Genomic DNA, 21,746 nt, shown 5'->3' on the forward strand with positions numbered 1-21,746 from the left:
ATAGACAATACTCCAGCAAACAACGTATTCAGGTATACCACAACAGTATTCCGCAGTAATAATAATAATAATAATAATAATAATCTTTATTTGGATATAAAACAATATCCTTAAAAGAAGCACCGACAGCAATATACATTGTAAAAGCAAAACTGACATCAATAATCAACTTTAAATGGATGCAGAGTTCTCACATTGCAATGTTCACCTCCCTGTTGAACAGTCCGGGTTGCGTTAAAAATAACTTTAAAAAGTACGGAGGTTGTTGTACAGTGATTTACAGTATTAAACTTATAGGCCAACCCACCGTTAATAAATAGTTATAAATGTTAAAAAAGATCAGATAAAAATAGCAACAGCAGATCAATAGCAGCAAATCATAATAGTGCAGTAATGGATGAGGAACTTTTTTGATCAAGTTACAAATAATACGATTAGATTTAGGCTGTTCCCAACACGAGGGGAGCATGCAGAAAGTTGCGATATGCAAGGCCTATAAACAATGTAAGGCCGATATTTAAAGCTGTATTTTCTGGACATAAGGCCGCAATGATTGCCTGTCTGCAGGACCGGATTCCCAACCTATTCCACGCCACTTTCAGTGTGTGTCTGCGCTGTGCCATGAGTGCTGGGCAAAGATAAACCACATGCTCCAGGGTTTCAGCCGCCCTGCCGCACCCTCTGCACCATATTTCATCTGTCGTGCGACGACAGCCTGGCAGATCTTTTAAAAATTGCCAGTCACCAAGTCTGATGGCCATAAAACTAAGTTTTAGGTATGAGGAGTAGGTGCAGGACAAATAGGTTGCGGGAGCTAATCGCCCGTACGAATTCATAATGGCCCATGCGTGTCTACGTTTGGCAAGATGGTTTTTATCCATAATAAGGGAACTTATTCAGACATTTTTCTTAATGAGGGATTTAAATACTGTCATACTGGGGTTGAGATCCCATAGGTCGCCTGCGGGGAGTTCTTGAATGGACTCCTTGAAAAGGCGACCATACGTGCCCCCTGGGTTTTTCTCGAAGATGTCTTGCCAGACAAGTGACTCCAGTGAGCCTGTGTCTGCCTGTCTGAGTTTATGGCAGAGATTTAGGAATGTGCCGATGCTGGAGACTTCGTAGTTTAATAGGTCAATTCTAGCCTAATCTGTGCAGCAGAGGCATTTTTGGGCAAATGGAGGACTTTTTTTTATACATTTTAGTCACATGTTGGTTTAAATTCGTGTTTAGTTTACCCCTGAAGATCTCATTAGCATATGACAATGTCGGACAAATCTTTGCTCTCATGACTTCTAGTAGAGGGATTAGACTTGTGCAATAGGAAGGTTTACATCTGTATAAACATGTCTTCCCTCTGTTGTTAAGGAAAGCACTGTCTCAAGCAGTTTCTGTCAGTGTAACCATGGTATAGTGTAACACAGAGTTCATACTCTACATATGCACAGCTTCAGGGGCAATACATCATGTTTACAATTGCAAAGATATGCCTGTGCCCAGCTGGATGGCCTTGATTTAACTTTCAGTGATGTTTTACTCTGTGGGCAAGTAACAATGTTTGTCAGAAAAAAATGCTCATCAATGGTCCCTTTCCTTAACTCCTCTTTCTAAGAGCTTACTACACCCCCTGTTGAATAGAAAGAAGGCTGTCAGCATGCACCCTGCTCCATCCTTGGATAAACCTTCCTAATGCCCTTCCACGTCTCTATGAATAGGTTGACAAACTGTCAATATCCACCGGACATTGCCCATGACGTGCAAGTCAGGACCAGGTCAGATGAAGATCTTGCTCCTTAAAACACATACCCCATGCAGAATGCCTGGGCTCGGTTTCCCTTCAGCTCAGACCTCTGTTGGGAGCAGGACAGGAGATTATAAATGTTCTCAGTTGTCACTCCAAGAAATAAATCTGTCATCTTGTTCTCTTTAGGAGCTTCGGAGCTGAAGGAGGCTTTCAATAAAATAAAGTCCCACTGATGGTCTAAGAGAGGTCAGTCCCATGTCAAGGACTAAAAGTGAATCACACTGTAGACTTTCATTATTTTTTGGTTTCAGAAGGGCGTCGCTTCCATCAAGGGTAGAGTTAGGTTGGTCTAATGGGAGTGATGTTGACCAGATTCATTATATGCACAGTTCTAGGAGTCCGTGTATTCACAAGATTCAGTCTTGGAGCATCCAAGCTTTCGGTGATACGTGGCAAACTGGGGCGCGCTTTTCACGCCTGATGCACTTAATAATCTCAGTTTTTTTCAATTTAAGAGCAGATCTCAGTAGCAGGTGGTGGGAGGCATGAGGATCATATATGAGGCCTGGTGCATCTAACGGTTTTTTATAGAAGCTAAAAGTGAGGGAGATTATAAAACAAATTATGAATGATATATAACAATTAGTTAAAAAAAATATATTTTTTAGGGAGGGCATGAATTGCCCATCTTTGGGGGGAGGGCAATAAGCAAGACCTATGGCGAGGAACCCTTGTAATCAGGCGAACACCACCTGCCTGAACAGAGAAGTCATTGACTGTAATAAATGGGTAGTATCTGGATTTTCGTAGGAACTGAGTGGAAATGTAGGACTGTCATGGCTTTTATATGAATTTCAGAATCGCCCATGCACATAACTATATTTCAGATTTGTTCTATGTTACTGTTTTACAGTGTGTATACAGTTTAAAATACACCATGAAGGCTAACCTCTAGATATATATCACCTGTTTTAATGTTTAAGTAATTACTAAACCATTGCAGAGGCTAATGGGCCATGAATTTCAAACCATTCAAAGAAGAACTAGGGGCTGCCACCCTCACTGCACCCAGTGTACGGGTAGATCCCCGCACTATGCTGTAAGAAAGGCATAAGCTGTCTATTGAAGGGCTCTGTTCGTTAATATAGTTAAATAAAAACCTACCCGAACATAATGAGCATATCACTGATCTTACTAAAGGAAACCAGCCACGTGGGAAGCTTAGAATATAACAAATGCAAAGTATAAACTTTGCTGCACCGAGTGCAGCGATTGAGCATGAAATGAAATCAAATTGAAAGCATATGTTAATACATAATTTAACATCATTTAACCGTAAATACAACTCAAGCTTGCCATCGAAAAGCATAGGAATTTGAAACCGATTACACTGAACAACATATGGACCCTATTATTAAAGTGTCAAATCCTCGCATCATAAAACTTTGTCAAGCAGTTCTCAAGATAGAGTCCCAAGTCGTGATCCTATTTCCAAAAACAAATATAAACAATAATAAAACAAGTTGCATAGCTGTAACTCTATGGGATATGAAACTATATCCGAGTCACTAAGTTCTGTGAAGTAAAATGTTCATTTGCATTCACGGAAGCTTTAAAGAAAGAAACGTAACAAATACCTTACACATTCCATTAATGCATATGTCTCTGCTGTCCGTCCCTTCAAAGCACGGGGTACCATCAGTGACTGCGTCCAGCATCTTGTCAGCAAAGTTGCCATCCATAGGTCTGCAGTGCAGTTCACACGGTCTGGCTGCAGAGAAAAGGAATGGTAATGTTTGAGGATCGTCATTGAATTAAATCAGGAGCCACACAAATTAACCCTTCGAGTGGTCCAGAGAGGCGCTAGCACTTACAGCTTTTTAGATAGTTCAACGTATATTTCACTGGCATCATCACAAATTTGTATGACTATTTACCAAATGACATTAATTGGGGAACTCTTCATGTTTTGTGCATTTACACATGGACTGTCAATGGGTGCAAAATGCCATTTGAACTAGGCAAGTTGTACTAATGTCTGTTTTGCACTTGTCAAGAGATTCAATCGGCGGTGCAAATCCGGGTGACACAATTTATGTATCTTGGCACATGCAAGTGTAGAAGTACATGCAAACTCAAGTGGTTCATTTAAAAGCCCTTCCGGTAATGGGTGTCACAATCTCAAACTCAAACAGACGTCTTCACACAACGCAACACTACAGAATGCCTAGTGTTAATGATTGGCAGGGACTTGGTAAAGAGAACAGCCTTTTCTCCTCCACACTGGATGTCCCCTCTAATCCAAAAGAGATCATAGTTTAACTATTCACCTCTGGTGAAGCTCCTGGCAACTGACACGTTCTTCTACAGAAAAAAAAAATGGTTCAGGCTGGTGTGGACAGGCCATGCAAAATGAACGTGTTAGAAGGAGAAAAATAGTTAAAGGGAGCCTGCACAGATAACTTATTGGAAGGAGGGAAAAAGGAGGCCTGCAAAATATACGAGTTTGGAAGGATACAAGAGATTAGGAAGCCTGGAACTAAGAGCACAGAAATGATTAAGAAACTTCAGGGAGATCCAAGGACCTGCCTGGCAGAGCAAGCAGCAGTGGAGAGCTGGCCCAGGGGCTTGCTCAATGGGGTCACTCTGCGGCCTTAAGTAGGTTTCCCAGGAGGTGGGTTGGGTGTTGAGCAGAGTCGGTGGGAGGCGGGAAGCGGGAGGGAGGGACAGGTGAGAAAACAGCTCTGATAAAACAAGCATTGGCATAGCCAATAGGTCTCGCCTTTGGGACCTTATAAGTATTTATGCAGCACAATATCCTTGGTGCAACAACATTAACTGTTGCGTGGCTAAACATTTATAAGGTCCTAAAGGTGAGACCTATTGGCTATGCCACTGGTTGTTTTCTGTAGTGTTAGATAGCGCGAACTCCACCCTAATGTATTGAAGCGCTTTACATTAGCACTAATTATATTACACAAGCGCATATTCATTGTTGATAGGCGCGGGGACATGAAGTGATTTGCCCAGAATCACAATATGTTGAGCGGGCGCCGAGAATCGAACCTGCTGCTCCAACTAAAAAGTCGGCAGCTCTGGCCATTACGCCACATTCTCTCCCCTCATGGGAGGAATAGCGCTTATACCGACAAAATGACACTTCGAAGCACCATTGAGGCAGCAGGTGTTGAAGGAGGGAACATTACAAGGAACAGGAGAAAGAAGAGGGAGAATAAAGAGGAGGAAGAAACTGTTGATGGGGAAAGGGGCATGAGAGAGTGAAAACGGGAGAATGTGAGACGAAAAGAGAGACCAGGACATGCATAAAGGAAATGGGAGGCACAGGAGAGAGCAGATGAGGGAATGTTAGAGCCAAGGAAGGAGGACAGTAGGCATGAGGGATCAAGAGAGACTAGAGAGGAACAGAAGATAGAGCAATGGACGAAAGATGCAAGATAGAACAGGACAGGCAAGGAGGGAACAGAACGGAAAGAGAGAGCAGTGGCGGAACAGAGGAACCAGAGAACAAAAGGAATGACCAGTAGAGGAAATAAAGGAGGAGGAAATAGGATAGTCAGGGACTGAGGACAGGGAAGGAATTAACTGGGGTGAGAAAGATAGTGAGAGAGTAGAAGGGAACATGAGAGGGAGTAATGGAACTGATGAGGCGGCTGTGGAACCGGAGAGAAGGAGGAGGGATCAGGAAAGAGGGTAGGAGCGGAGAGGATTGGTATGGGCATGGCAGATGGGAGGGAATCTGGTGTTCAGGTGAATGATTAGGCATAGCCCGTCCTTAGATGTGGTAACGTGTTTTCATGCCGTTGTGTTTTTATTGCCACCTAACACAGCGAGGAAGGAACGCCTAGCAGCGCCAAAACAAAAGGGAAAAAAAACCAGCAGACGAACGCGCACAACAGCAAGCACCGCCCGCCTCAACTCGGGGAAGTAATCCGGGAGGTGGAGGGCAGAGTGCAGCGTTTTGACAGCGGCCGACTCTTGAGGGAAGGTCAAGACACGCACCGCCTGCCGCAAAGTGGACGCTCAACAATACTCCGGCCAAGCTGCCGCCACCCCCCCCCCCTATGCGAAGCCCTAGAAAGACAGCCTAACCGACACCAACGCATAGCGCAGGGGGAAGAGGGGGCATAACGCGAACAACAGGAGGCGGCCATATTGGTTAGTACAGAAGCCACCGTCGGCCATTTCAAACAGGCGGAAAGAGCGGAACGCCGACCAGCGCCAAACAAAAGGAAAAAAACAAACAAACCAACAGACGAACGCGCACAACAGCAAGCAGCCCCCGCCTCAACTGGGGCCCCCGAGGCAAACCCCCCGGAAACGACCCTACTAACCGCAATACTGAACACAAGGGGGGGAAAGGGGGAGGAGGAGAGAGACGGAAGCGGCCATCTTGGGCAGGAGTTTTAAAAAGCGAGCGGCGGCCACCTTGCATAAGTGTAAAGAGTAATCGTACAGAACGCAAAGGTGACAACCACCGCATGCTCTCACACGCCAAGCCATTGCGGATGGAAAACAACCAAGACAAATCAGCCTGCGCCGGCGAAAAGGGGGCGGTCACCCTGACTGAGGCATAAAGTAAACAAGCGGATGTCTCAAGACGAAGCGCTACAACAACGCAGCAGAAGGTAACCAAACTGGGCAAAAATAAGCGCCGACCTGCGAGGGCCCGCAGAGCGGACCATCCGCCAATAAACACACACCCTCAGTGGCACAAGAGCATAAGGAATAGAGAGGGAGACACCGCAGGAGGCTGGCGGAGTCCAGGACCAAGACCAGAGTGGTCAAGTGGCCACCCAGATTCAGGGACTGCAACCTAACCACAGCGCCCATCCCAAGCAACAAAGAGAACAGAAGACTAAAAAAAGTACCCACAAAGCACCAACCAACAGAAGTGAGACCTCAAACACATCAGGTCAGAAGGGGGTTCGACGCAATGGCAGGGAAAGATGGGAACCAGATCACAAATGTCCAAAAGAAGAACAAAAACGATCTTACGGCCTCACCCGCGAAAGAGCGAGGAGAGCAGGGCAACGAAACAACCACTTTGGACACGCTACTAAGGAAGATAACAGAGGGCAATGACCTAGCAAAAGCCACAAAAAAAATAGTGGACAACATCCAAATGGAACTAATCGCAATAAGAGCTGAGCAAAGCAAAGCTAACGGCAGAATTGATGAGGCAGAGAAAAGGATAAGCCAGCTAGAGGATCGCGCCAATGTAACACACAAGGACCTAGGCCTAGTCATAAAGAGAACAACAGCACTGCAGAGAACCATGGCAGAGCAAGAAGACAGAAGCCGCAAGGGGAACATAAGACTGCTGGGTATACCCGAGGACGAAGAAGACACCCCGGGAGCATGTGCCCTGATGCTGGAAAGCATAATCCCCAAATTAACCGGCCTCACCTTCGACAAACCGCTCGAACTCGTCAAAGCATACCGCATACCAGCAAAGAAACAGACAAACAGCAACACCCCAGACCAATAATATGCAAACCACTACGAGACAACCACACTGATGCTATATTCGCAATGGCCAGGAAAGGCAACCCAATGGTGATAAATGGGAAAAAGGTAACAATCACCCAGGACTTCTCTAGGCTAACGGTAGAGGTGAGGAAAGGTTTCCTAGCCCAGCGGGAGACCCTGCGTAAAAACAACATTACATTCTCCTTCGCAGGCCCCTTAAAACTGAGAATCACAGACAGACATGGGAGCAAAACATTCGAAGACCCCAACGAGCTGCACAGGTACCTGCAAGGACCGGCCCCAGAAGAAATGGAGCATCAAAGCCCGGGAGCAAAGAGGAGAGCCTCCACGGACGGGGCAGAAGAAGAGGACATATGACATGGACAGTGTGCACCCTTTCTTGAGATTGAAACCCCTGAACTGTAAACTTAAACGACCATACCTACCTCGAACATGCACACACATAACAACGCATCTACCTCAAGTCGGGAACGACAGGAAGCGACAAAGAAGGACCAAACAACAGCATATCCTTTTTCTTTTGCTTCCGCAATGGGTTGTACATGCCTATATCTCCCTTCAGACTCCAGGCGTGGTAACTATCACTCCACACCGGCGGGAGAGACTATGCAAGAACTTGGGGGGGGGGGGAGTGTGAGGACCCTTGCTGTCGCACACCCGGTTTTCTACAGACGGGGGGAGGGGGGGCGGGGGGAGGTCAGGGGGGGCAGGCGGGACAGGTGGGCATGAAGGCTAACGTGACAACAGGCATTTGTGCAATGTATAATTCCTTTTTCTTCCTTTGCTATATCCATACCTTACCTATAACCCCTTTCCACACACCGAAACCCCGGGGGGGGCACTCAGGTCTCACAAGGGAACAAAGGCTGACATCTCGGACTCTTGGTCAAGAAGAAGACAGACACACTAGCGAGAACACGGAACCCCCATGACAGACCAGACAAGAGCCAGCCTAGCCACAAACCTAAAGGTGGTGTCCATGAACGTTAAAGGCCTAAACCATCCAATCAAACGCAGGAAAATACTAGATCATCTGGCAAAACTTAAAGGGGACATATACACGCTACAAGAGACCAACCTCTCAGAAGAAGAAACAAAACTACTCAAGGCAAGATGGATAGGAGACGTCCTATGCTCGCCAGCAAAGGGAATGAAACGAGGCGTAATAACTATCCTAAGCAAGAAAGCCAATCTCTCCATCCAAAAGACGAACACGGATGAAGACGGTCCCCTGCTGATAGCAAGTGTCCAGAGAGGGAAGGATCTGATACACGTGGCCAACATCTATGGGCCAAATTCCGAAGACAAAGACTTCTGGCAAATGGTGGACAGCAAACTCAGCGATCTACCGCAAGAGGACCTCCTGATCGCAGCTGGTGACATGAACAAGACGATGGACCAGGCTACGGATAGACACCCGACCAGACGGAGCCACAACTCCCCAAGCAGCAACACCCTTAAAGACCTATGCACCAAACACCTCCTAGCAGACCCATGGAGGCTACAGCACCCAACAGCGCGTGAGTACACCTTCTACTCGCACCCGCACAATTCATACAGCAGGATCGATTATATTCTGATGTCCAACAACCACACACATCTAATCGACAACACGGAGATAGCCCCAATAACTATCTCTGACCACGCGCACATATCCCTCACCCTGACCGGCAAACACAACGACAACCCGACGAGAAGATGGAGACTGAACGACGACATCCTACAGAACAAAGAGAATGTAAAAGAAATAGAGGAGGCACTAAATGACTACCTTGAACACAACGACAATGGCGAAGTAGGAAAAGGCACCATCTAGGACGCACTCAAAGCGACACTGAGAGGCAAACTGATAAACATCAAATCAAGAATGAACAGAAGCAGGAACATGAAAATCTCGGAGATAGAAGGCGAAATAGCAGCACTGGAAAGAGGCCACTGCGCTAACCTAGCAGACAAGAACACACTGACCACGCTCACAAAAAAAAAAATATGAACTGAACAAAATCCTGAGCGAACGAGCGGGTTCGTGGCTAACAAAATTCAAATCAGTGAATCTGTGCAGGGCCAACAAAGCAGGGAAACAGCTGGCGTCCCACCTCAAAGCGAAGCAAAGGCAACACGCAATAGCAGCAATAACAGACAAATCAAACAAATCGCTAACAACAAACAAAGGAATACTAGAAGTCTTCAGACAGTTCTACCAAGAGCTATATTCCGAAGATAAGAACCTGAGCGAAGATGGAGGCCGCGCTCTTCTAAGAGACATCAACCTGCCAAAACTCAAAGAGGAGGACAGAGCACCACTCGAGGCTGACATAACGGAAGAAGAAATTGAAGCGGCAATCGGACAACTAAAACGGAACAAAGCGCCATGACCCGACGGATACACCACTGTGTTCTACAAAACTTTCTGCCAAAAAGTCAAAAGAGTACTATCGGAAACATACTCCGCCTGCATACAAAACGGCAAGATGACAAACACCATGAGCGAAGCCAACATCACAATAATCCCCAAGGAAGGGAAAGACCCTCAATACCCGCAGAACTATAGACCCATCTCGCTCATAAATGTCGACTGCAAAATCTATGCGAAAGTGCTGGCAAATAGATTAAACAGAGTTCTACCGGACATCATCCACAACTCACAAGTGGGATATATCAAACACAGACTATCGCAAGACAACACAAGGCTGCTATGCCACCTAATCAACCACACTACACAGAGTAACGAGCAGGCAGTCATGATAGCGCTGGATGCCGAGAAGGCTTTTGACAGAGTCTCGTGGCCTTTCCTCAGGAACTGCATGGCAAAGTTCGGCCTAGGGGAGAAATACATAGCAATGGCAATGGCCCTATACAACAAACCCAGAGCAAAAATAGTGGTGAACGGAAGCACATCTGAGACGCTCACACTAGGAAGAGGAACTAGGCAGGGATGCCCACTGTCACCGGGCCTCCTCCTACTGGCACTAGAACCCCTACTAGCAAAAATAAGAGACAATGAGAGGATTACGGGTGTCAAGATCAAAGAGGAAACAGTCAAACTGGCAGCATACGCGGACGACATCCTCATCACAACCACAAACCATCAACGTCAATCACAGCGCTTATGGACACAATAGGAGAATACGCAGAGGCATCAGGGTACAAACTCAACAAAGACAAATCGGAATGCAAACCAATGAACATCCACACCACAAGATCAGTACTCGGGGACTCAGGCCTAGCCTGGCAAACCAAACCACTTAAGTACCTAGGGCTACAGTTTGGAAGAGACCTAACATCCACAATAAAGCACAACGAGGACTCATTGCTAAAAAAAGTTAAAGAGAGACTAGAACTGTGGTCGCCAAAATATATCAGTTGGTGGGGAAGGATAGAGACGATAAAAATGATGATAACACCCGCAATAAACTACACGCTAAACATGCTACCAATCCCAATGACAGATAGCTTCCACAAAAGACTGGACAACATGATCAACACCTTCTTATGGAGAAACAAGAGACCCAGAATCGGTCTACCCAAACTGAGACTACCGAAAGAACTGGGAGGCCTCAACCTGGCAAACTTTAAAGTCTACCAAACAGCGTGCCTGGCGAAACAGGGGATGGCATGGATCGACGAAACACAACAGTACAAACCAGTATGGCTAGAGCTGGAGAAAGACCTCCTAGAAGGCCTGCACCCTATAGCTATAATAACGGCAAACAAACACCCCCTAAGGTCAAACACGATACTGAAACACACCAGAGAAGCGCTGATGAAAATTGACAGGCGAATGATACAGAAGCTGAAAGGTACAACATGGGAATCCATCTGGTTCAACACAAAAATAACATATCAAGGGGCAGCAATGAACAATGACACATGGATAAAGAGAGGAATCAGCCTCCCCAAACAGATGGAAACCAAGGGGAAACAGCTGACATTCACAAACATACAACAACTAAACGACCTCCCCAACAAGGAGCTATACACCTTCCTAAAGATCAGAGCTGCCATAACCAGAGCCAATCTACGCAAAGAACAACCGGGCATCGTCAAATACGTAGAAACCCTAAACTCGGCGGGACACCAAACCGCAAAGATCTATAAACTACTGACCCCCACCACCCTGTCGCTAAACAAAAGAACGACAAACTCGTGGGAGACACTCCTAGGCAGACAGCTAAATGAAAAAGAACAGGCACAAATGTGGAGCGCAGCCACAACGAACAAAGTTACCCCGCAACTGGCGCAAACAAAATACTGGCTCCTCCACAGAGCCTACTGGACCCCATCCAGGCTCCACAAGGTCGGCATCACAGAATCAAGCAACTGCTGGAACTGTCGGAAGGAGGAGGGCACCCTCGAACACCTCATTTTTGGATGCGTTAAAGTCGAAAAGTACTGGGCGCAGATTAACGCATTCATAAACGATATGCTCAAAACAGACTTAACAATCAACTACGCGAGCCTGGCGACAGGGTACCTAACAGCGGACCTAAACAACAGAGAAGAAAGAGCCCTACTAGACCTGCTACTCATAGCGGCCCTAAAGATAATCCTAACCAACTGGAAAAACACGGCGAAGGCAAACTTCAAAACATGGATCAACTGGGTCACCTTCCTGAGAGGAGCAGACAACATAGCGGGCAACTTCTCGAAAGAGCACACCCCTAGGGGACTCATGTGGGGCCCACTCGATGAACACTTAAAGACTTAAAGACTGCCCACAAACTCCCCCCCCTCTCTTTTTTCTCTCTCTCTTCTTTCTACTTATAGACAATCCAAGAAATATAATTAACACAAATGTACTGTATACAACTGCCAATGTATATTCCACTTATATTTTTCAATAAAAACTTTTATAAATAAAAAAAAAAGAAAGAAACCCTTTCCAACGCGGTATCCTGCACGCTGCCTAGTAAAGCAGTTCGGAGAGCCAGAAACGGCTCGCTCAAATACCTTTGGGTCGAGTTTGAGCACTATAATACCGCAAAAAAATGTCAAGAAGACTCGCCTGCAATGGGGTATTTGTTAGTTATGATAGTTATCTAATCTTTGAAGGTGTTGTTATAGTTTTAGACAAATGGGAGTGGGGAGGAAGTAGTCGGAACGAGTATTATGAATGAGAGCACTGCCCATGAGGCTTTGATAACGTATGCTTTCCATTCATTCATTTACGAGTGCGCACAAGGCACGTTGCACGTTTTGGACAGGAAATTCCAAAGATGTCAACTTATATTCAATTATAAAACACGCCAAGAGTGCCGTGAGTTTGAAATCTAATGTTGTATACCCAAACTTTCACAAAATAATTAATCAACGGTATGATACAATTACCAAGGTAACCGTGCAGCTGTGACAGAGAAGTTCTGAGGGGAAAGGTGACGTTGCCGCCATTCGGATAATGTAGGTAAGAAGGGTCCCAGTAGAGCTTTTATACATTTGCTTGCATTTATTATAGAAAAATCAGATATAATACCATATAATGTCAATTAATCACAAAGCATGATCCATATCCTTCGGTCAATGAAAAGTGCCCCAAGAAAGGAAAGGGGAGTGGGATAGCGTGATGCTGTGGAGGAAAAGGACAGTGAGGGAATAAAGTTCGTGACAACTTATATATTGCAATATTAATTTAGAGTGCAATACAGTTTCATGGCTTCAGATCCCTGAGACGAAGAAATTGGGGGATTATAACATATCCCAAAGGTTAGAACTATTTCTGTTGATACCGAAGAGTTCAGAATAATGGGGGAGTGTCAACAGAACAGGACATAGAAGTAGCCGTCGACGTTTTGACCCCACGCTACACTTGTAGGCGTTTGTCTAGCCTTACATCGGGGTCTTCATCAGGACAGGGTAGTCAACAAAGGAGCACTACAGTATCTGCTCAAGTCGAGCAAGTGGCAGGATTATGTCCTCATTATTCACGTTGGGTAATTAGGCAGAATCTATATAGTCACCCATGGTTAGGAGTATCCAGCTCCTATACCATCTCTCCGTGACGGCTGTGCATTACTACGGATCAGCGCCGGTGTGCCGTGTCTCTTGTGTTGCAATTCACGGAGTATGAATTTGAAGCCTTTCGCAGTTTGGCAGTAGCTGAGCGTGGCTTGTAGAGGGATTTAATTCACGTAGCATGAACCCACTGGATCTATATAGCCCATGAGGGTCGGAGAGTCCTTATCTCAAAACTCGGCGGTGCGTCAAAACGATCGCTTCAAAATTGCCGCATCTTAATGAAACGGTCACGGAGCTCTCAGTTACAGCCTTACCGCGGTTGCTGAATGCAATCGAAACGTCGACGGCTACTTCTATGTCCTGTTCTGTTGACACTCCCCCATTATTCTGAACTCTTCGGTATCAACAGAAATAGTTCTAACCTTTGGGATATGTTATAATCCCCCAATTTCTTCGGCTCAGGGATCTGAAGCCATGAAACTGTATTGCACTCTAAATTAATATTGCAATATATAAGTTGTCACGAACTTTATTCCCTCACTGTCCTTTTCCTCCACAGCATCACGCTATCCCACTCCCCTTTCCTTTCTTGGGGCACTTTTCATTGACCGAAGGATATGGATCATGCTTTGTGATTAATTGACATTGTATGTTATTATATCTGATTTTTCTATAATAAATGCAAGCAAATGTATAAAAGCTCTACTGGGGCCCTTCTTACCTACATCATACAGCACCCAGGTCCCATGTGGATTCCTTGGGTAGAACCCCCCTCTTAGATCAGCCATTCGGATAAAGCATGCTCCAATATAACCAAGTTTGACTGACCATTTGAATCTTAACAGTGCGCCTGCGCTGGGTGTCCAATGCTCAATTGTAATTACAGGTCGGGTCTGGTTTGCCAGGCGATGCAAGAGGGGCAGTTGCCTTAATGCGTTTACCTTGCTGGTGCCTTTGTTAAAGACGAATCGCGGCATGCAGGCTAAAAAAAATGTACGTTGAGTGGGCCGACCTGCACTCAACAAAAGATAAGATGCACAGGTGCCATTGTTCAATATATAGCGCGGCATGTTGCGCTGCAAAAAAATAAACACAAATAAAACGTTACCTTGCACGCTAATGCAAACAAACCATAGAAAAACACACCCAAAATTACAAGAACAACATGTCGGAGAAGTGCGGGTGTGGCAGTGAGCAGCTGCCTGCACCGGCAGCTAAGACAAACAAGCATTGGAGAGAGGCACGCAAGGCTTAATAAGTCTTGACAGAAATCTGCATGGCGGCGGCGGCTGCCCTGGGTTGTGCATGCGCTGCTCTGCATGGCCAGTTAGTGACAGATATGTTTCCTACTGCTCTGGAGATGGCCTGTTATTGACAGGTATGCCTCTGAGGTGGGCTGGGGCAGCATTAGGCTCATGCACTTGAAATGATCGGTTAGTGATAGATAAATCCCCTCCCCCCTCGCCTTTGTGGTGGACATGCAGGGTTGCAGGCCCACGTCCTGGGATAGGTTGTTAGTTATTAATCATAGATCAACTCCCTTCTTCTGTGGTCTGCAAACACACCATTAGGATCATACGCTGGGGATGCTTTGGCAGTGATAAATAACCGCCATGCCTTTTGATGTGCAGAAATCGTATTAGGCTTTTGTGCTGTTGATTGTTACTGATCAGTAAGCCCCTCTTTTTGAGGCGTTGAGACAATGCATTAAGCTCTTGATCGTGGGATCATGTGTTAGCTACTAGAAGAGAAACTATCTGCCGCCAATGTAGGCAAGCATTGCATTAAGCTGGTACTGAGATAAAGTGTTAATTTTCAGAGGCCATCTTCCACTGAGGTCTGCATCCGCTGCAACAGGCTATGGTGAGATGATTGGGTAGTGATACAGAAGCTCTTAGCCTCGGAGGTGTGAACTCACTGCATTAGGTTCCGGTACAGGGGGGGTGTTGCAAATAGCCTCCCATTCCTCTGAGGTGTGTGCATGCACTGCATTAAGCCCTTGTGCTCGCTCGTATGTAGGGATAGGGAAGCTCGCCCGAGCCTCTCTACTGTGCACGCGCTGCATTCTTCTTCGCTGGGGACGCACTTGATCTTAAAGAAGTTCTCTGCCTCTGGTGTGTTTACACGGAGATCTGATTTTAGGCTTTGGTGCTGGGGCTTCGGGGAGTTTAAGTGTATTTACTTTTATATGGAAAAGCTTGTCTGTGGGGTGCTGGTGTGTGTCTACCTGTTGGGTGTTGGTATGTGTCTTGCTGTGGAGTGCTGGTGTGTCTGCCTCGGGGTGCGTGTGTGTGTCTGCCTGTTGGGTGCAGGTGTGTGCCTCTCTGTGGTGCAGACACACAGCCCCCTCTCTCCACCCGTCTGCAGTTTTCAACATAACTGTCGAAAGTGTACACATCGGCTAAGCTGGTCACCTGTTTCATCCTGCCGTGACGCGCTGTGGACTGGTCCTGTGAGCGGAGGGTGCGCTCCTAGAAGCCCATTCTAGGAAAGAAAGGTGCTGCCTCGCGTGTGGCCCTCTCTCTTCCCGAGTCAATCCGCTCATCCGCACTCTGTGCCAAGACTGGACACCTTCCTCCTAGCTTTGTCTTGAACGAAAGCAAGCAGGCCCTTGTGGGGGGAGAGGGGCAGCGCTGCCGGACTCTCACTCGGACACAGGGGTACTGCTGTGCACCCAGAGCGGCACACTAAACCCGCCCTCGCTATCTTCACATCCTCTTCCAGCAGCCCTCACAGACCCCCTTGTATTCTTTAACGTAAAACAGCAACTTCGATAAATTAAAAGGCTGGGGGAAAGCTGAAATGCCCAGGATTAATCAAGAGCCCACACAGCATCCAAGGGGAAATGCGGCCAAGAGAAGGTGCAGATCGAGTGATGCTTGCAGAATACCGTCTAGAAGTAAAATGTTTCTACCCTGCAAGCCCCTGGGCATAACATCTAATGCTGTACATTCATTTTTTTGAGCGCCTGGCAGATGACATTTGCAGTTGGTGGTTCCACGCGCGAGCTCCTCGCAGGGCAGCAGGGGGAGAGGGCCTGCCGATTCCCTCGCAGGAGCCAGCGGCGATAATTAATATCATATGGCGCTGCCGCTCGCAGCACCATATGGTATTAATTATCGCCGCTCGCTCCCGTGAGGCAATCGCCCCTTGTGCACGCGTTCCATTGAAGGCAATAGAACGCGTGCACGAGTTTGCCTCAAAAAGGGTATCAACGGCTTTAGGCCTCTTTCCTATGCAACGCATGCACGTTGCGTAGGTCGAGACCTAAAAAGTGGGTAAGAGAGGTTAGCCTGGAAGAAAAATTAAGCAAGGTTTAGAGGGGAAAAGTGAGTTTCAAAGGCGAAAATTGTTTAAAAAACTGCAAAATAAAAATGAGCTAGGAGAAAAAGAGTTTCAAGGGGGCCTGCAAAGTAAAAATGAGTTATAAGGAGAAAAAGATTTAAAAGGGGCTTGAAATGTAAAAAATTAGTTAGAAGGCAAGAAAGAGTTAAAGGGAGCCTGCAAAAGAAAACAAGTTAGAAGTAGAAAAGGAGTTAAGGGAGCCTGCAAACTGATCGAGTTAGGTGCCTGCAAAGTAAACGAGTTTTAAGTAGAGAAAATGGGGGCAAGCAAAATAAATGAGTTTGAAGGAGAAAAGAGATTAGGGAACCTGGAGCGAAGACCACAGAAATGGTTAAGAACCTTCTGGGAAATCTGAGGACCTGCCTGACAAAGTGAGCAGCATGGGAGAGCTGGAACGGGGACCTGCTCAATGTGGTCGCATTGTGGCCTTCATTACTTAGGTTTCTTAGGAGGGGGTGAGGCACAGGGCGGGGTCAGTGGGAGGCAGGAAGCAGAAGGGAGAGGGCAGGCAAGAAAACAGCTGGAATGAAAAAAGCGGGAAAGAGCAGTTAGTCTGGAAGACAAATAATGTTTAGAGGGGAAAAAGTTTCCTTTTGGCAACTGGTCTGGTCTCGCTTACACAAGATTTTTAGCTTTACACTCCCTTTCTCCCTACCCAATGTCCTTTTAGGTTCCTTATCCCCTGACTTACCACTTTCCCCTTTTCACTATAAGTTGCTTGTCTTGTTTTTGGCCGTTGCATTCCATCTGATCACCTCCAATTGGAAGGATTCTGCTAAAGTTAGTTATTCAGTTTGGTGGAATGCTATTTGTTTTCACCATAGACTTGACACCAACTATGTTACCCCCATTTCATTAGCTGTTAAACGAGACATATTATGGATTCCTCTCACTACCTACCTTTCCAAGACTTCTCCCTCTCCTCAAACTGTTATTGTTCCTCACCAAAATCCATCCGATGATGTTCACAAACCACCATGATTTTGCTTATTTCTCTTTTTACTTTGATTTACAATGTTTTTTACGCTTATTTATTGCTTGCTGTCTATTACATTTTTCTTTATTTACACTTAGTATTTGCATACAATGTTATGTTTTATGAATTGTCATACTCCATTTCCCTCTTATGTTGTTTTTCTTTTTTCTTCCCTCCCTTGTTTTTCCTTTTCATGATTTAGTTATAGGTGTTTATTGATTCCGTTTTATTATACCTTCTTAAATTTTATTTGTGTACCTTTTATGCCTCTCATTGATTAGCTGTCTTACATTTTGTATTTTATGCTGTGTTTTTGGTTTCAATAAACTTGAACTTAAAAAAAAAATAAAAAAAAGAGGGGAAAAAGTTAGTTTCAAAGGAGAACAACATTAAGAAGCCTGCAAAGTAAAACTAGTTGGAAAGAGAAAAAGAGTTAGAGGGAACCTGCAAAGTAAACATTTGTTAGAAGGAGAGAAAGAGTTAAAGGAAGCCTGCAAAATTAAACAAGTTAGAAGTAGAAAAAGAGTTAAAGGGAGCCTGCAAAATACATGAGTTAGAAGGAAAGAAAAGGGGGCCCTGAAAAATAAACGAGTTTGAAGGAAAAAAGAGGTTTGGGAGTCTGGAACAAAGAGCACAGAAATACTTAAGAACCTTCAGGGAGATCCGAGGACCTGCCTGGGAGAGTAAGCAGCAGAAGAGAGATTCCCCCGGAACCTGCCAGGGAACTTAGGAAAATCGCCCATGTAGCTAACCTCAGACCACTGTTCTACTGCATAAGACTCTGGGCCACATCTGAATTTACAGTGTCCTAAGCACTTGCGGTATTACAAGCCATGGATAAAAATTGCAGTACTCCTTGGTTCAATTTTGTGAAGGCTGAGCTTCACTTCTTGAGTTTGGAAATGTTGAGCAGTCTCTATCTCAACACAGAGTAGGATGGGATCAGAGAGATTGCTGACTCCACCCACTTTGTGACGAGATGTCAGTGATAGACACTCGGCCCTGGACACTTCAGGGCTTAAAACTGAAGCGCCCCAGTATCAGGCTATCACTGACGATCCCCCATCACAAGGAGGAGGGTCTCAAGGACCTTTGCCCACCTGAGGAGGTCACGTCCACAAGAGCTGTGATATCATCAACCCAGCAAAGTTCAGCTAAGGCAGCCATGAGTCTGCGCATTTAGTGAAAGTCTAGTTCCTGGCTGCCTGACCGAAAAATAAAGAGTTTCTCTCAGGATGACCTTTGCTGAGCCTGACAGACAATCTAGTTCCAAAAGATGTGAGGTATTGCCCGATGCACCCTTAAGGACAGACAATTGCTGTGTCCCTATTTGCCAACTATTGGGTGAAAGGCAGTATCGTTAAGGACAGTAAATTGTGAAATCAGTCACGAAAGATGTCATTGGCTTGACAACATTTTTATATTCTGCATGGCTTTTGAGGTCTCCTTTTATAAACCAAAAGAAGCAAAATGTGCCCTTTATGGACTATAATATAAATGACAATCCAGCGTGACCTCAGTCGTTAGCCTTTGTCTCAATACAGCTATGAACTGCACTGCATTTTATTCTAGTGGTGTATTTTAATTTACACATGCCAGTTATCAAACAATATTGCACAATTTTATGTTGCACTTTCTGTTTTTTATGTATACGGATGTTGCAGATAAATTATTGTTGTTTTACTGTTAGATTTAAGGGTTTTACACTCAAACTAAACTTGTATTGATGATATAAACATATATAGGCCATCTCCTGTAGTTTGCAAGGCTGGCCGATAGAAGACCTGTATCGCGGAGTTTATCTACTTTATTATTTGGAGCGGTGCTTTAATAGCACCAACCAGTACCCTATGAAGTAAAGTAAATATCAGGGCTATATTGTCAATTATTGCTTTCAGTCTTGTGCCCTATACATATGTGCAGCGATGTTGCACATCTCACCAATATGCCAGTACCCTTTCTTGATCCCCGAATGGCTACTCTCTGATGTTCTTTCCACAACCAATTGAACCCTTTCCTTTCTGTTCTTATCCTTGTAGACAAGTTAATTTAAATCTTCCACATGCATTTATTTAAATTATTTGTTGCGCCGAGTAAACTATGCCCCTGTTTTCATCAAGATGCTGACCACACAAGTCATAGTGGCAAAAATGATTCACAAAACTAGCACAAGACTCCACCAACTACAAAAATGATTTCAACTGATTGTATACTGCATCAGTTACTTCTCTGCCACAATCACCAATTTAATCTTTGGTCTAATCTTCTCACTTAAAATTGACTGATCCAAGTATTCTAATTCTTCTATAGCACATTTCTGCTGAAGTATTGCCAGAGTCAATTCTGCCTCTTCCAAGGTGTCCAACACTCACCTGTCAACCTTCTTCTACTCTACTCACCCTTTAAGAATTTTCCTAAAGCAATTGATACTTTCATTATTTTACGTGTCCATCTCACCATCACCACTCAACAACAGTTAATCAGTATGGCTTGGTTATACAATGCATCAAATTCCTTTTAATATTGGCATCTTTGTAAGATTGTAGAGATTCCTGGTGGGAAGGTTTCCCCTGCCACGAGCCTATGAGGCAATCTCACTACTTTCTCCTAGTGAGTTTGACATTTTCCTTTGCTTTTATAATCTTCCATTTCATTGCGGTGTGGTTTTATTTAATTAACTTATTTAATACATTACGGGCACTTCAAAATAAATATTTTTCGAACCTTTATTGTAGTCCCCTAAGAGATGGCAAACATAGAAGGATTCAGCACGTCTGTTAGATTTAAAACAGACAGTGAGATGTATGTTTGGTGATCTTTTTCCAAACATCATGATTCTAAACACTGCAGTTTTTTAACATAGAACACGTGCGTTTAGATCGGGAAAATCTCTCGTAATGAAATTAAAAAATACGTCCTGTGCAGAAAAGGTTCTGTTTACATGATGTAATTAAGGGTCTTTGTTTGGGGCAGCTGCGCACTATTATACCACCTTAAATTTCGTTTAGAAAAGATGATACAATTGTTTGAACTTAGGATACCAGATGGCAATACTGCATGACACGATTCTGGCTATGCTGCATTAATGTCTTCTGTCTTTTCAGATTGGAGATTTTATAAACTGAAAGAAGTTCAAATCCACGACAGTTTCGTGAGTTGTTGTAGTATACAAAGAATTTTTCTTCTCCCGCCTTGGAGTTTGCCCTTTAGGGTGCGCGGACTATGGGATTAGAGATATATGGTCCTGATGAATGCTGTGCGTAGAGACACGGTGGTTCAAATTTACGTAACCATCTAGTATCAACTTTCACTTTGTTTTTATCTTCAGGTAATACTGGTCCCTTATTAAAATTTGGTTGGGGATCAGAGATACCTAGTTTTAATTCACTCACCAACACTTTGGGCACTTCAACTAGAACCCAATGATGAAAAATGGTCACCGACACTGTTGGTGCTTGAGGGTTCTTTCTTCACAGTGACTCCTAGTAACCCATTGTTTTACCTTCTGCTTGGCTAGTGGTAATACTATTTTTGATTGTTTGGTTACTCTTTTGTGGTTTAATATAATTAATATAGGGGTATAAGAGTAACACTTTGACCCTGTTCTCTCTTGTTGTTTGGATATTAATGGCAGCACACAGCTGCAAGAGTTTTCCCTTTTTAGTTATCTAAGTGCACCGTTCACCCCGCAATAATGGAAGTTGTAGGCCTCTCCTACTCTAAAGAGGAGGCCAATGCTATTTTAAATGACCCTTCTCTTTTTGCTGACCCACTTGTGTCCCAAACTATTTCGCAAACTACTGAATGGGACAAACTGGGTGAAATGAAAAGGAGTCGTATACGAGCTATTTTACATGGCACTTTGCTCATGGAGTATTTGACAAACAACACCGCCCCTAAAGGTCTCTTGGTGACGAATGCTCCATGCATCTTCCTGGAAGATAGTGTGTTCAGGAAAGAGAGGGCGCAAATTGCCTGGCACTGCACACATGACTGGGCAATCTTGATTATAAAAACAGCCCTTCGCCTTTCTGAAGCCTTACAAATAGAAATTGTGGCTATAGAAACACACATTAAAACAACTATAACCGGCTGCAAGAAGAAACTCTATGAGTTCAATAAAGAGCTCAATGAGTATAAAGATAACCTAGCAGGTTCAGAAATTCCAAAAAGATTTGAAAAATGGTCCTACACTAAAGTCTATCCTTATGCCAGTAC

General features: G+C 44.8%; 1 protein-coding gene across 1 annotated transcript in view; it reads right to left on the reverse strand.

The window, feature by feature from the left end:
* Window positions 1-21,746, reverse strand: part of LOC147726376 (A disintegrin and metalloproteinase with thrombospondin motifs 12-like) — a 428,493-nt gene that overhangs the window by 53,060 nt on the left and 353,687 nt on the right. The window contains exon 8 of the mRNA XM_086962924.1: window positions 3,382-3,515. Within this exon, the coding sequence (XP_086819050.1) occupies window positions 3,382-3,515 (134 nt within the window). The remainder of the gene's footprint in view (window positions 1-3,381; window positions 3,516-21,746) is intronic.

The sequence above is a fragment of the Lissotriton vulgaris genome, chromosome 3_1, assembly GCF_964263255.1.
Source record: "Lissotriton vulgaris chromosome 3_1, aLisVul1.2, whole genome shotgun sequence".
In the NCBI taxonomy this organism is placed as follows: Eukaryota; Metazoa; Chordata; class Amphibia; order Caudata; family Salamandridae; genus Lissotriton; species Lissotriton vulgaris.